Source organism: Heptranchias perlo, chromosome 15, assembly GCF_035084215.1.
Source record: "Heptranchias perlo isolate sHepPer1 chromosome 15, sHepPer1.hap1, whole genome shotgun sequence".
Lineage (NCBI taxonomy): Eukaryota > Metazoa > Chordata > Chondrichthyes > Hexanchiformes > Hexanchidae > Heptranchias > Heptranchias perlo.
In genome coordinates, this window is record NC_090339.1 from 64,300,816 (window position 1) to 64,317,865 (window position 17,050).

General features: G+C 42.3%; 1 protein-coding gene across 1 annotated transcript; it reads left to right on the plus strand.

Moving 5' to 3' along the window:
• Positions 1-442: 442 nt before the first annotated feature.
• LOC137332825 (zinc finger protein ZIC 1-like) lies at positions 443-8,043 on the plus strand. The gene is made up of 4 exons (XM_067996756.1): positions 443-1,397; positions 2,457-3,152; positions 5,789-5,847; positions 7,924-8,043. Exons 1-4 carry the CDS (start codon positions 443-445, stop codon positions 8,041-8,043), a joined length of 1,830 nt encoding a protein of 609 aa, XP_067852857.1.
• Positions 8,044-17,050: the final 9,007 nt, after the last annotated feature.

The following is a 17,050-nucleotide window of genomic DNA, read 5'->3' on the forward strand; positions in this document are numbered from 1 at the left end:
GGATTTTCATGATGACGTGCGGTGTTGTTCAAAGCCTTTTTTTGCAATATTTTAGCGAGGAATCACGCTGTGAGCGCATGCGTATCTTCTCTAGCAAACTAGCTTCACGTCAGTCATTTAAAAAATCCCTCCAATCCCTCTCGCCCTTCATTTTAAAAAAAGCAGCCCTTCCCGCTGTGCTTTTATACCAGGACCCTGGTCTGTTTTGATGCCTTTGTACTACTCAGATTACGGGTATGATACAGAATGGCAGAATAAGATTTGGAACAGAGAACTCCCAACCTTGTTCAAAATCTCGTTCCCAGTTCAGTTGTTAAGGGGCAGTCGGGAGATTTATGCTAGGAGGCAGATTATAGCCGTTATGGACACTGGCGCTTGCAGGCGGATCCCAGCGCTGAGATTAACGGATTTGCCAAGAACTCATCACCATTCCCAACAGAACATGACGGCCGTGCCAAGATTCAGTGGCTACCCTCTCTCACATGTTTACCCTGGGGAGAGTAATCCCGATCTCAGCGTGGCGCCGCCACATTCGGCCGCAGAACACTTGGGACACTCCTTAAAACTCAGCCCCTCGCACAATATATCAGAATATCCCGAGAGCGCAGTCCCGCCCTGTGTGAGTTACTCAGCCCCCTATCAATCCTATTCGGGCTTTAGCGGCCACGGCATAGGATCCAGCAGGGATCTCCTCCCCAGGCGCGATTTCTCAGCACCCTCCATGCCTGGACTGTCGGATCAACATTCTGCCACAAGTTCTCAACATGGCGCGTTTGTCTCAGCCACAAGAAGGTACCATGACTGTAGCAGCCACGCCGAAACTGGAGGCCACCCTTTCATCCCTGGTTTGCATGACCAGAGCCTTCGAGGCACCTCGTCCGCTAGGGCTGTCAATGAACAGATACCCATAGGTATACCAGGGGAGCTCATTGCGAGGTCACGCCACTATAACCAAGTGACGGGTCCAAGAAGCGATCATTACGTTACATCTTTACTTCAAAGCTATAACCCGATTAATCTGAACTTGAGTTTAGCTAGTCATGGCGGGACGGGTCCATTTTTTAGATACTTGAAGCAACCCATCAAACGAGAGTTGATCTGCAAGTGGAGTAGCCAGGAACAGACGTCCAAGAATTCCTGCTCCAAAACATTCAGCAACATGCACGAGTTAGTAGCTCACCTGACGGTGGAGCATATTGGAGGAGCTGAGCAGATAACTCACGTCTGTTACTGGGAGAACTGTCCAAGGGAAGGGAAGGCTTTCAAAGCCAAGTACAAGCTTATAAATCACGTCAGAGTCCACACCGGAGAGAAGCCATTCCCTTGCCCATTTCCCGGCTGTGAAAAAGTGTTTGCCAGATCAGAAAATCTGAAGATACACAAGAGGACTCACACAGGTCAGTGAGCTCGTTCCTTCTTCACTCGGAGTATTTTGCAGAGTTTCCTATCAACCTAAATCGCTGTTTAACTTGCTTTCGCACTGTTGAGAAAACAAATCCATTTTATAGATACCAGTTATATGAGTTTAAATTTAATAACTTGGGGAATGAGAAATGCGTCACCAGTAGTGGATCCCATGATATTTAGTGATACATGTGATTAATTAATGTTATAAATTATACCACAGTATTAAAACTAAAATTCCACAATGTACATGTACAGATAAGAAATACAAACATCCCATTGCCTTGGTTATATTATCATTACTCAGGTTTAACTTAATGGATATTTTAGTTGTGTAGATGTTTTGTGGAAATCTTGGTATAAAATTGTATTTGAAGAGTCTGGGGTGCTAACAGCGGTTTTACAACGCACGCATTTTCTTATACGTTAGTGAGCTGTCCTTTCACCGCTCTTTGCCCTCGTGTTTCCTATTTTCTGACTGTCACATTTTTGTTTACATAACTTTGTGAAAAAGATACGAACAATATTAGAAATCGACGAATCCGTGATATAAATACGTAGGCCTCATAAAAAGAGAGTATGTTTCCTACATTTAAACATTCTCCTTATAACATCCGTCAAAATCAGAAAGACAAAGTAACTGATCTCCACGTATGCACATCTGACAGAAGTATTAGTTTACCTTATTCAAATTTGTTCCGACGTAATCAGTACTGATACAGGTGCCCAGTATATGTGCAGATACCCACAACTACTAAAAAAGGGTAAATTAGCTTGGCGAAATCTGCTTATAAACTGAAAATAACAGAAGCTAGTGTGTAAATATCGGTGGGGGGATAAATTGAGACTATATGGGTGAATGTATCTATCTATCTAAGTATCTATCATATATAGAATTCTCAAAGTTATGTACATAGATAGATGACGGGAGAAATGTATTCTAATTAGAAGCTTCAATTTTGAGTAATTCTACTAAGTGTATTTATGGATTTTATAGTTTGGAAATGTTTTATATCTATGAGATTTATTTCCGATTTCTATTGTTCATTTAGGTGAAAAACCTTTCAAGTGTGAATTCGAAGGCTGTGACAGAAGATTTGCAAACAGCAGTGATCGGAAGAAACACTCTCACGTTCACACAAGTGACAAACCATACATCTGTAAAATTAAAGACTGTGATAAATCATACACACACCCAAGTTCCCTTCGAAAGCACATGAAAATGCATTGCAAACCGACCGTCTCAATGAACTATGAGCGCGAGGCTTTTACTGGAATATCGTATTCTGACACAGAAAGTGACATTTCTTCCGGGGACCCTTTGTCAACCAGGGCCACTACCTCATCCTGCCCGTTACCCTATAATCGTTCGGAGGGCAAATTCGCTCCATCGCCTGCGGTCAAGTTGGGTTCGATGCTTCCCACTAGGCTTGAGGACAGATTGGATCCGTCCACTAAAGCCAGAGCTGGTGTGCCCTTAGCTCCGTTACCCTCAGTCAGAGCTGAAGATAGAATTGACCAGATGCTAGCAGTTAGACCTGAAACCTCCTCGGGCCAATTAGCTTCCAGTCGGCCCGAAGTTAGACTGGACCCATCGCCTGGAATCAAACCGTTCAGCAGGTTGCCTTCAACCCTGTCCGAATTCAGTAACCAACTGGCTTCAGCTCGCTCTGATCTGAGAATAGACCCATTATCTTTGATACGATCGGGTATCACACCTGGTCCATTGCCTTCAACCTGGTCGGAAGGTAGAATGAACTTAATGCCTTTGAACCGCCCCGACTTCCCCAGAATGGATTCAGTGCCTTCCATTCGGTCGGTCCCATCTCCCTCACACCGATCTGAAGGTAGGTTGAATCCTTTGCATGGAAATCGGGTCGGTACAACATTGCCTTCGAACCGACCCGGCGTCGGACCGCACGCTCCCTCCTCCAGGCCACCTGCCACCTCCGGCGGTCTTTTGAACGGATGGTACACCTGTCAGAGGAGAAACAGCAGCAGCTTTGCAAGGACTCTGAGCCACGACTGTTCCACTGGAGGGGAGGATGGGCAGTCTCCAAAAGTTATTAAGTACACTGAGAGCTGAGCTATCATACAGCGAGCAGGACTATTATCCAGAGAGCTGGACTATTATAACGAGAGCTGGATTATTATAACGAGAGCTGGATTATTGTACCGGGATCCAGACTTGTAAAACTGCCGTTATTATCAAGTGTGTTTTCAGGACTGAAGTGATGTATCCCAATAATATAACACTGTAAACCCTGGCAGTTTATGTTTGGAAATATTGGACACACTGAAACCTTAACATATCTGTAATGTAATGTTGGTGTAACTGCGTGATGCATGTTCTATAATAGGTTTGGTCATTTGGACACCAGACAAACTCACTGCTAATTTATGTAAAATATGTAAACTTGCGTGGAACAATAAACGTGCTAATTAATGTGCTCAGAGAATTATTTAGGAGTGATTTTTCAAATATGCCGTAATTTATGTTCAGCTAATTTGTGAGCGGTGACATCTAATGTAACGGTATGATTAGAAGGAACAACGCAGAGGGCTAAAGAACGACCCCAGCACTGAACAATACCAAGTTCGAAGTTTCTCAATATATGTCCGAGGGCCTCGCCCTCACATGCCAACCGGACAGTCCGAGATTTCTGGCTCCGGCTGCTAAATTAATTGGCACCAACTTGATATTTCATCTCCTCTACCTGACTTATCAAAACTGAGATCACTTCGTTTAACTTAAATATCCAACGTGAATATTTCAGTTTCATAGTGGATTTTTTTTATAGACAAGATTTCCTGTGTCTGAAAGTGTTGCCGGTTGATTTGTGTGCGATATGACACATAGATGTTAAACCATAAAACAATTTACGGATGTCCAGTTTATCGAAAGAGACAGTCTAGGGAAAGATATTGTGCTTTATATGGTAGTTTGTATTAGGACACTAGATTCTGATTATTACATTATATGTGTGCGTCTATTTCTGTTATTTTAATCGATTTATTTATATTCTAATCGAATGTACGTGTCCTTCAGCTACCGAACGAGACATAGAAACAAATGTTTTCTGACATTTAATTTTTTAAAAGCGCAGCCCGATGAAGATAGTGATATCGGACCTGTTACAATGTTCTGGGTGCACCCTGGATAGTTTGCAGGGCCATGCTGTCAACAGATAGGAACCTGAGCAAGGTTTCAGTCACGTATTTACCCAGAAAAAAACGTGAATGTTACAAACGAGTAGACAAACTTTGTGATTTAAATGTAAAAAAAAAGCACAGAAATATCTCAGAAAATAGTCAAATAACACAAGTTTGTTAAAATACCACTTGGGGGTGTTTGGGATGTTGAAATGTCAAAGTATTATTAGTAAATATGAATAAATTATATATCAGCTTTGACTCAGAGTAAATAATCAATACACGCTATAGCGCTTTACTTTAAACAGTGATTATTAATCAGACACAGGGGAGAGAGCTTCTCTAGAACTTTCTCGCCACGGTCTATTGCGGCCCTCCTGGTACAGAATGGTCCGAAAGTAAATGCTATGGGGAGACGCTCCAGTTTAGAACGAGTAGTCCATGACAGTACGGTCATAATGACCCTTAATTCCCAGTGTTTTGTGTAGTCCCTCTCACTCTCTCTATTTTTGCACGTTCCCTATTCACTTTAGGAGGGTGCAGTCTATCACATCCACTGAAATGTCCTGTCTTGTTTTCTTTTTCCCTCTTCTATTTTATAGATTCTTTTTATACGTTTACACACCACAATTAGCAGTTTATAATGGTCCTTCTATTTATTTTAATACAAGTGTTCCCTGAATGGAGAAAATTAAACACAATGACCAAACATACGATTCCTCTTAGTGAAAAAAAAAACCCGTGGTTAAATAAAAGAACTGCTTTTCCACCACTGAATGTAAATTCCTTTGAAGTGGAACTAATCATCTAAGGATATTTTTTCGTTGTCCTAACAACCCCGCTGAATCGAATAGGCTTTCTTTTGTTGGAGGTGTGTTTTCCTTTCTTTCAGTCAAAACTGATGATGATACTACTTTCACGCTCTGTCCTCTCGCATCGTAAATCCATAAATTTATCGTAGATCCAAAATCCATCGTAGATCCATCCCTTCCAAAAAAAACTCCCGCTTCAGGACGCCAGTGTACGGCTAAATTCACCCCACTGCCAATTCCCCCTCTTTCATTCCAGGCTTTTTTTTTTCTCCGCACAAATATATTTGAGAAGTGAAACTTTCACGATCTTCAAAAAACAAAACAAAATAAAGTAGCATAGGTCTAAATGCAGTCAGAATCTCCCGATTCATTGGTTCACTGAATTGCTCTATATTCTTCATCCTGTTGCGTGTTGCTAGTTTCGAGATTTCTGGACGAGTGCCTATTACGAGGTCAGACGTATAAAGTGCGTTTGCAAGTAAATATAACGGGGGTGCATCAGACTATTAACAAAAAAGCGAATAAATTGAAGGAAGTAACTGAACAGAACGAAAGAAAAGACACAGGGAAACCCGGATGGGACCAAACAATGCATTTGAGCTACATTTCCGCATTTTAAAATTAGATGGGGATTTACCTGCATCCATTGAAGTAATTATGTGAATTTCTTGCGGAAAAATCGGCATCTCTGGTTAATTAAAACAACAAACCCTTCCCTTTTGCCTACAATACAATCAGAATTCACTTGCCTATAGACCGTGCACCCGCGGAGGCATTACAAGCACTCTGTATTAAACCCTGAATGACGTTTTAAAAAAGGGACTTTGTCGAAAAGCACTCAACCTGAAAATTCTCCTACACATTTTCTTCTGCATCCTGTTTAACCATTTAATCTAGTTTAATTAAACACACTTAAAATTCAATGCATTTCCAGTGTGTCATTTCAGCTCCATATCCGCGGTGTCAGAAAATATTCCAAATTCTTGCAGCTCTGCCTGCCTGGATCTTCCAAATTTACGATAGAATCGTGAATATCAACCTTTAGCATCTGGTCAGATTATGGAAGTCATACTGTAAAAAAATGTATAATATTTCAGGCTCAAAAATTTACCTGATCGAAAAGAATGAAGAGAAAGACTTGTATTTCCATTGAGCTTTTCACAAACTCAGGGCATCCCAAAACGCTTAACAGCCAATGAAGTACATTTGAAGTGTAGTCACTGTTGTAATGCAGCATACAATTTGCGCACAGCAAGATCCCACAAACAGCAATGTGATAATGACCAGATGCTCTGTTTTAAAGATGGTGGTTCAACCTGGATTATTTGCTCAAACCTCTGGTGTGCGGCTTGAATCCATAACTTTCTGATTCGGAGGCCAGAGTGCTACCCACTGAACCAAGGCTGACAACTTGTAAGCAATCAGTGGTCATTTCATGTAAATTAAACCTAACCTCCTGTACCGTTTACGGTCCTAAAGCGATGGTTGTAAGCAGACGGAGCCCCTTAAAGTTTATGTGCCTGATATAAATGATTCTCAATATATAAATGTCACATCAAATATCTCAAGCATAAAAATCAGACAACAAACGATACAAGATACCAAGACTAGTCTCTTTCCAAAACGAAAGCACAGATCTATGGCTGGTTATGATTTCAAATTCCAAGTCATCATCAATATATCAATGTGCTTTGTGCACTGAAGTTAATTCTGATTACCTTGTCATGCTGGGGTACATATTGGCTATATATGGTGAGGGTCCTGGATTTCATTGTAATTACAGCTTGTCTGCCAATTACTGCCGCCGATTCTTCAGACGCGGGCCTATCGCGTGTCGCATTCAGAAAAAATATCAAATATTTTGGGATATGAAGTATGATTTCTGTTTATGCCTTTACAACTTTATGAAATCAGGACAACTGCTTTAGATGTGGAAATAAATAGTTTTCTATTGCGATAAGTCGACGGCCGACAAACAAATTAAAAATGTATCTCAGTATGTTTATGTTTTAAGATGTTATATTATATGGGTGTGATAATCTGTCGTTTATAGTGTAAATAATTTCCTCTCTAGTTACCAAGTGTTTGCATCCGATTGCCTTTGTATAATTCTTGCATTTTGGGGAATAATCCGATGTTACAAGTACTTTTCCCGCAGTCTCTGCCGGTTGCTCAATTTTTGGTGAAAGTTTCGTTTTCATTACGTTCTGTACATGTTGATTCTTTTTTTGTGTTAAATTGACATTAGCATTAACCGTGTTAGTTTACGAAACAAGAACAATTTTCTTTCACACGCGGCGAGAGGGAGAACCCATCTCGGAGATTAGCTCTGCTGCGTGTTGTAATCATTAGCTCCTTCTCGAGGGGTGTCCGGGGATTTATTAATATTAATATTAATATCGCCATCTTTAGGAAAGGGTTTAGCAACATTCGTTCAATTCAGTTTCCATACGCTCAGCCCGCGAGTGATAAATCTGGTGAACCTGACGTTAAATCAGTCAAACTTACCGCCGGAGTTTGACTCCTGTTATCTTTGTTTGGCTCCCGGGTTAAGTGTCGAACCCCTGATTCTTGTGAAGAATCCACCGGTTTCACTGCAGGTGGTCACCGCGGAGCGAACGGCGAGATTTCAGGGTACCCAGAACACCGGGGTCGGGGCCACGCGTTTGATTAGTTAATAAAGGAGCGGCCAGAAGTTTCAACATTCTGGGAATAGCGAGAAATCTGTTGGCATGAATGTAACCATGTAAATGCTCGAACTGTTTTTGCATCATCCAAAATATGGTAATCTTTAAGTTGCTGCTGTCCGCAGATTTACTAAAATAGGAAGTGACTCTGTCGATTCGGAAAATGCGCGAAACCATTGATTATTAAAAAATTGAAAAATTGTATTTCAATTTACAACATATATAAATAGCACCGTAATAGAATCATAGAAAGTTACGGCATAGAAGGAGGCCATTCGTCCCATCGTGTCCGTGCTGACCGAAAAAGAGCTATCGAACGTAATCCCACTTTCCAGCACTTGGTCCGTAGCCCTGTAGGTTTCGGAACTTCAAGTGCACATCCAAGTACTTTTTAAATGAGTTGAGGGTTTCTGCCTCTCCCACCCTTTCGGGCAGTGAGTTCCAGACCCCCACCACCCTCTGGGTGAAACATTTCTCCTCAGCTCCGGTCTAATCCTTCTACCAATTACTTTAAATCTATGCCCCCTGGTCACTGACCTCTCTGCTAAGGGAAATAGGTCCTCCCTATCCACTCTATCTAATCTCATCATAATTTTATACACCTCAATTAAATTTCCCCTCAGCCTACTTTGTTCCAAAGGAAACAACCCCAGCCTATCCAATCTTTTCTCATACCTAAAATTCTTCAGCCCTGGCAACATCCTTGTAAATAAGAACATAAGAACATAAGAAATAGGAGCAGGAGTAGGCCAATCGGCCCCTCAAGCCTGCTCCGCCATTCAATAAGATCATGGCTGATCTGATCCTAACCTCAAATCTAAATTCATGTCCAATTTCCTGCCCGCTCCCCGTAACCCCTAATTCCCTTTACTTCTAGGAAACAGAGGAAATCTCCTCTGTACCCTCTCTGGTGCAATCACATCTTTCCTGTAATTTGGTGACCAGAACTGTACTCAAGCTGTGGTCTAACCAATGTTTGATACAGTTCTAGCATAACCTCCCTGCTCTTATATTCTATGCCTCAGCTAATAAAGGAAAGTATCCCATATGCCTTTTTAACCACCTTATCTACCTGCCCTGCTACCTTCAGGGATCTGTGGACATGCACTCCAAGGTCCCTTTGTTCCTCTACACCTCTCAGTATCCTGCCATTTATTGTGTATTCCCTTGCCTTGTTTGCCCTCCCCAATTGCATTACCTCACACTTCTCCAGATTGAATTCCATTTGCCACTTTTCTGCCCACCTGACCAGTCCATTGATCTCTTCCTGCAGTCTACAGCTTTCCTCCTCACTATCAACCACACGGCCAACTTTGTATCATCTGCAAACTTCTTAATCATGCCCCCTACATTTAAGTCTAAATCATTAATATATACCACAAAAAGCAAGGGACTTAGTACTAAGCCTTGTGGAACCCCACTGGAAACAGCCTTCCAGTTACAAAAACACCCATCGACCATTACCCTTCGCTTCCTGCCACTGAGCCAATTTTGGATCTAACTTGCCATTTGGATCCCATGGGCTTTTTTATTGGCCAGTCTGCCATGTGGGACCTTGTCAAAAGTCTTGTTAAAATCCACGTAGACTACATCAAAAGCACTACCCTCATCAACCCTCCTTGTTACCTCCTCAAAAAATTCAATCAACTTAGTCAGACCTTCCCTTAACAAATCCATGCTGACTGTCCTTGATTAACCCATGCCTTTCTAAATGACGATTTATGCTGTCCTTCAAAATTGATTCCAATAATTTGCTCACCACTGAGGTTAGACTGACTGACCTATAATTACTCAGTCTATCTCTTTCTCCCTTTTTAAATAACCGTACAACGTTAGCGGTCCTCCAATCCTCTGGCACCACGCCTGTATCCAGGGAGGATGGGAAAATGATGGTCAGAGCCTCCGCTATTTCCTCCCTTGCTTCTCTTAGCAGCCTGGGATACATTTCATCCGGGCCTGGTGATTTATCTACTTTCAAAGATGTTAAACCCCTTAGTACTTCCTTTCTCACTATGTTTATCCCAACCAATATTTCACACTCCTCCTCCTTAACTATTACAGAGGAAGGAATTGTTACATTTTCAATATGAGGCACAGGGTGGGAGTATTAAACATACAGGGCCTGTTTGTGTCTTTGCATGGTTTGATGGCGTGTGAGAAAGAGTGAACTAGTCACGTTATGTCTTGCGAGTCACATGGCCGACTGACACAATGCACCGTGAGCCGACAAAAAACCTGTTGAAAAATCAGCAGAACCTATCTAGACCATCACCAATAGGTGGCTGGACATGTCCACAAGACACAATAGGCTCAGAGGCACCTGCCAACCATAGCCTCTGCTTTTGATGTAAAATTCAGATAAAGACACCCTGACAGTGTGTGTTGGCTCAAGGGACATGTGCTGGATTCTGGTGATAACTCTGGCACCCACTCAATGTGCTTTTCTTCTGATGTACAGCATGCTTTAATACAAGAGATGCCAACTTCAGGACTGCTCGCCAAACAATTAAAAAATTATGGCAGGACTATATAGGTGTCAGCCGTGGTTTAGTGGTAGCACTTTCGCCTCTGATTCAACACATTGTGGTTCAAACCCCACTCCAAAATACTTTGAGCCCATAATCCAGGCCAATTGATTCCCAGTGTCATACTGAGGGAGTGCTGCTCTGTCTGAGGTATGATCCTTCTGCTGAGATATTAAACCATGGCCCCGTCTGCCCTCTCAGGTGGATGTAAAAGATCCTATGGTATTATTCAAAGAAGAGGGGAGTTCTCCCCAGTGCCCTGGCCAATATTTATCCCTCAACCAACTTCAATAAAAACAGGTGGCATGGTCATTATCTCATTGTGGGCCTTGCTGTGTGCAAATTGGGCCAGATCTGCACCTCCAGATTCTAGTAAATTATTAGGAGATGAGATTTTGCTGAGCAGGGAGGATGTCGTATGTTCATGGATTGAAAGTGTGCAATATTAGAGAGGCCAGTGACAGGTTGCAGGCATTTTAAACCCATGGCCCAAAGAGAATAATAGATAAGCTGTGCCAGCAAGGTTTTTCTTGTGGGCTCACAGTGCATTGGTCTCACTGATCTCGCTACTTGTGTTTAAGCCGTACACTGTCATGGAGCAGAGGATAGAACCAAGCATCTCAGAGATGATTATCTTTATCTGTGAAATACACCAGATGCTGCACCAATAATTAGGCACACTTAATTCCTTCCCAGAGGGAATGTCAATCAACAAGGTGGCTGCAAGAGACCTTTTGTAGCTCAGCAATTGACCAATACATGGACGTCACTTCACAATGATTTGATTGTGAGGTTATCTAATGGTGATCCTGCATTTAGGACTGGGCAGTTTTGGAGAGATATAATGGGCCATAATTTGCTGTGGCAGGGCACCTAATGGCATCTGCCGTTTAGTTAGACTTGCCCTCGCACCTTTAGGATTTTACATTTTTTGCGTGGCAAGTTGCTGAAAGTGCGAGCTGATAACGTCACAGGGAGAGAAACAGGGGCATCTGGGACCTGAGTGAACAGGGCAAGCAACAGGGTATCTCCTTAACCAATCAGATTAAAGGATTGAAGGACCACTGCTTCTCTTGACATATATTAATGACGTGGACTTGGGCAGGGCACAATTTTAAAATATGCAGATGACACAAAACTTGGAAGTGTAGTAAACAGTGAGGAGGATAGTGATAGACTTCAATAGGACATAGACAGGCTGATGAATGGGCGGTAATATGACAGATGAAATTTAATGCAGAGAAATGCGAAGCGTTACATTTTGGCAGGAAGAATGAGGAGAGGCAATAGAAACTAAAGTGTACAATTCCATAAGGGGTAAAGGAACAGAGAGACCTGGGGGTACATGTGCACAAATCTTTGAAGGTGGCAGGACTGGTTGAAAAAAGCATATGGGATCGTGGGCTTTATAAATAGAGGCATAGAGTACAAAAGCAAGAGATAGAAAGGAAAAGTTAAAAAAAATTTAATACAAAATTTTAATTTTTAAATCTCCAATAGTAATTAAAAGCTGAAGGAATGAGACGCCACACTTGTAATGGTTAATTTTCAGTGCCAGAGAGGTTGATTGGCTATAATTAACACTGATGGCGTTAAAAGGGTACATGGACTGGAAATGACTTGACTTAACTTTCTGTGGCGAGTTTAGTTCGTATCTACAGTGCAAAGTAAGTGCAAAGTACAGTGCAGAGTATTATTTAAATGGTGATAGATTGGGAAATGTTGATGTACAGAGGGACCTGGGTGTCCTTGTACACCAGTCACTGAAAGCAAACATGCAGGTGCAGCAAGCAGTTAGGAAGGCAAATGGCATGTTGGCCATCACTGCAAGAGGATTATAGAAACATAGGAACAGGAGTAGGCCATTCAGCCCCTCGAGCCCGCTCCGCCATTTGATAAGATCATGGCTGATCTGTGATCTAACTCCATATACCTGCCTTTGGCCCATATCCCTTAATACCTTTGGTTGCCAAAAAGATATCTATCTCAGATCTAAAATTAGCAATTGAGCTAGTATCAATTGCCGTTTGCAGAAGAGAGTTCCAAACTTCTACCACCCTTTGTGTGTAGAAGTGTTTTCTAATCTCACTCCTGAAAGGTCTGGCTCTAATTTTTAGACTGTGCCCCCTACTCCTAGAATCCCCAACCAGCAGAAATAGTTTCTCTCTATCCACCCTATCTGTTCCCATTAATATCTTATAAACTTCGATCAGATCACCCCTTAACCTTCGAAACTCTAGAGAATGCAACCCCAATTTGTGTAATCTCTCCTCGTAACTTAACCCTTGAAGTCTGGGTATCATTCTAGTAAACCTACGCTGCACTCCCTCCAAGACCAATATGTCCTTCCAAAGATGCGGTGCCCAGAACTGCTCACAGTACTCCAGGTGCGGTCTAATCAGGGTTTTGTATGGCTGCAGCATAACTTCTGCCCCCTTGTACTCTAGTCCTCTAGATATAAAGGCCAGCATTCCATTAGCCTTATTGATTATTTTCTGCACCTGTTCATGACACTTCAATGATCTATGTACCTGAACCCCAAAGTCCCTTTGGACATCCACTGTTTTTAACTTTTTACCATTTAGAAAGTACCCTGTTCTATCCTTTTTTGGTCCAAAAATGGATGACCTCACATTTGTCTACATTGAATTCCATTTGCCACAGTTTTGCCCATTCACCTAATCTATCAATATCGCTTTGTAATTTTATGTTTTCATCTACGCTGCTTACAATGCCACCAATCTTTGTGTGATCGGCAAACTTAGATATGAGACTTTCTATGCCATCATCTTCATGCGTTAATAAATATTGTGAATAATTGAGGCCCCAAGACAGATCCCTGCGGGACTCCACTAGTCACATCCTGCCAATGTGAGTACCAACCCATTATCCCTACTCTCTGTCGCCTTTCGCTCAGCCAACTTCCTAACCAAGTCCATACTTTTTCCTCGATTCCCTGGGCTTCTATCTTAGCTAACAGTCTTTTATGTGGGACTTTATCAAATGCCTTCTGGAAGTCCATATAAATAACATCCATTGACATTCCCCTGTCCACTACTTTAGTCAACTCTTCAAAAAATTCAATCAGGTTTGTCAGGCACGACCTACTTTTCACAAATCCATGCTGGCTCTCTCTGATTAACTGAAAATTTTCAAGGTATTCAGTCACCCTATCCTTAATTATAAACTCCAGCATTTTCCCCACAAGAGATGTCAGGCTAACTGGTCTATAATTCCCTGGTTTCCCTCTCTCTCCTTTCTTAAAAAGCAGAGTGACATGTGCAATTTTCCAATCTAGAGGGACAGTTCCTGAATCTAGAGAACTTTGAAAGATTATGGTTAGGGCATCTGCAATGTGCTCACCTACTTCCTTTAAAACCCTGGGAATGGAAACCATCTGGCCCTGGAGATTTGTCACTCTTTAGTGCTATTATTTTCTTCATTACTGTTGCTTTCCTTATGTTAATTTTATCGAGTCCCTGTCCCCGATTCAATATTAGTTTTCTTGGGATTTCCGGCATGCTATCCTTTTTTTCTACCGTAAATACTAATACAAAGTAATTATTCAACATGTCCACCATTTCCCCATTGTCAATGACAATATCCCCACTTTCAGTTTTTAAGGGGCCAACACTGCTCCTGACCACCCTCTTTTTCCTAATATAACTATAAAAGTTCTTTGTATTGGTTTTGATATCCCTTGCGAGTTTCTTTTCATACTCTCTTTTTGTAGCCCTTACTATCTGTTTTGTGACCCTTTGTTGATCATTGTATCTTTCCCATTCGCCAGGATCTGTGCCATTTTTTGCCTTTTTGTATGCCCTTTCCTTATGTCTTATACTGTCCCTTACCTCTTTAGTTGTCCATGGCTGTTTTTTTTGGCAAGTAGAGTTCTTGCCAGGGGTATAAACCAAATCTGTTAAATGTTTCTTTAAACATTTCCCACTGATCATCAGTCGTTTTACCCATTAACAGATTTGCCCAGTTTACTGTGGACAGCCTCTGTCTCATCCCATTGAAGTCAGCCTTACCAAGTCTAGAATCTTAGCAGCTGATTCACTTTTTTCCCTTTCAAACACTACATTGAACTCGATCATGTTATGATCACTATTGGATAGATGTTCATGCACAGTCAAGCTGTTAACTAAATCTGGTTCATTACTCATTACTAAATCTAGTATGGCTTGCCCCCCTGTTGCCTCTAGGACATACTGCTGTAGAAAACTATCCTGGACACACTCAAGAAATTCACTACCTTTCTGACAGTTGCTAGTCTGCTTTTCCCAATCTATGTGAAGGTTAAAGTCCCCCATTAAGACCACTATGCCTTTCTTACATGCTTGTCTAATCTCTGCATTTATACAATCTAGCACTTCAGTGCTGCTGCCAGGGCTCCTATACACAACTCCCACTATAGTCTTAGATCCTTTCTTATTTCTCAATTCAACCCTTAAGGTCTCTGTTGGCTGCTTACCTCTCATTATATCCTCCTTTATCATTGAAGTGATTTCATCTCTAATCATTAAGGCTACTCCTCCCCCTCTTCCATTTTCCCTATCTCTCCTGTAGACCTTATAACCCGGTATATTTAGTTCCCAATCCTGACCATCCTGCAGCCATGTCTCAGTAATAGCTATCATGTCATACCCTCCAATTTGAATTTGTGCCTGTAGTTCATTTTATTTATTCCTTATACTCCATGCATTTGTTTATAGAACTCTTAGTTGGGACACACACCCTAGTCTGACCTTCAACTTTGATGATGGGTTAATCGCCTTACACCTTCCAATTTTGAGTACAGGAGCAAGGATGTCTTACTACAGTTATACAGGGCCTTGGTGAGACCACACCTGGAGTATTGTGTGCAGTTTTGGTCTCCTTACCTAAGAAAGGATATACTTGCCATAGAGGGACAGACTGATTTCTGGGATGGCGGGATTGTTGTAAGAGGAAAGATTGGGTTGACTAGGCCTGTATTCACTGGAATTTAGAAGAATGAGAGGGGATCTCATTGAAACGTATAAAATTCTGACAAGGCTAGACAGACTGGATGCAAGCAGGATGTTTCCCCTGGCTGGGGGGTCTAGAGCGAAGGGTCACAGTCTCAGGATACGGGGTAGAACATTTAGGACTGCGATGAGGAGAAATTTCTTCGCTCAGAGGGTGGTGAACCTGTGGAATTCTCTGCCACAGAAGGCTGTGGAGGCCAAGTCACTGAACATATTTAAGAAGGAGCTAGATAGATTTCTAGACACAAAATGCATCAAGGGGTATGGGGAGAGAGCGGGAATATGGTATTGAGATAGAAGATCAGCCATGATCATATTGAATGGTGGAGCAGGCTTGAAGGGCCGAATGGCCTACTCCTGCTCCTACTTTCTATGTTTCTATGTAAATACAGCAACTTCACTTCGTCCAATGCCTATCAATGGTGAGGCAGACATATAAATGCTGTTTTTGCGAAGCTAACGGCGGAGCAGCACGACTCGGGCAGCAACTTTTGCATATTAGAGTTTAACTGTGTATCTGCCCCTCTACTGAAGTTGCTGGACGGTTTGTGCATAAATAACAGCAAAGCGTCATTCGCCTCACCGTTATTTTCACAGCAAAATCTGGGCCAATGAAATGTGAGGAAATGATTCTCTGACTTCGCTGGTGCGAAGCGGCATGTCCTCAGACAGATCACTGAAGTATCAACAGATGTTGACCATTAGATCTGCAGGAGTGTTTGACCTATTTGATGCCGAACTGAGCTTCCGACCCCATATCCTCTCCATCACCAAGACCGCCTCCTTCCATCTCCGTAATATCGCCCATCCCCGCCCCTGCCTCAGACAATCTGCTGCTGAAACCCTCATCCATGCTTTGGTTTCCTCCAGACTCAATTATTCCAATCCTCTCCTGGCCGGCCTCCCATCGTCCACCCTCCATAAACTTCAGCTCATCCAAAACTCTGCTGCCCGTATCCTAACTCGCACCAAGTCCCGTTCACCCATCACCCCTGTGCTTGCTGACCTACGTTGGCTCCTGGTCCAACAATGCCTCAGATTTTGAATTCTCATCCTTGTATTCAAATCCCTCCATGGCCTCACCCCTCCCTATCTCTGTAACCTCCTCCTGCCCTACAACCCTCCGAGATCTCTGTGCTCCTCCAATTCTGGCCTCTTGTGCATCAATGATTTCCTTCTCCCCTCCATTGGCGGCCGTGCCTTCAGCTGTCTGGGCCCTAAGCTCTGGAATTCCCTCCCTAAACCTCTCCACCTCTCTACCTCTCTCTCCTCCTTTGAGGTTCTCCTTAAAACCTACCTCTTTGACCAAGCTTTTGGTCACCTGTCCTAATATCCCCTTATGTGGCTCGGTGTCAAATTTTGTCTGATAATCGCTCCTGTGGAGCGCCTTGGGACATTTTACTATTTTAAGAGTGCTATATAAATGCAAGTGTTGTTGTTGTTGTTGTTGTTGTAATGTT

What these genes read in the sequence shown, in the direction of transcription:
- LOC137332825 (XM_067996756.1), top strand. Translation starts at nt 443, where the DNA reads ATGACGGCCGTGCCAAGATTCAGTGGCTACCCTCTCTCACATGTTTAC. An exon ending in GCCTTCAACCTGGTCGGAAG is followed by an intron (nt 3,153 to 5,788) that starts GTAGAATGAACT and finishes GCGTGTTGCTAG; the next exon opens with TTTCGAGATTTCTGGACGAG. An exon ending in CGTATAAAGTGCGTTTGCAA is followed by an intron (nt 5,848 to 7,923) that starts GTAAATATAACG and finishes TCCCGGGTTAAG; the next exon opens with TGTCGAACCCCTGATTCTTG.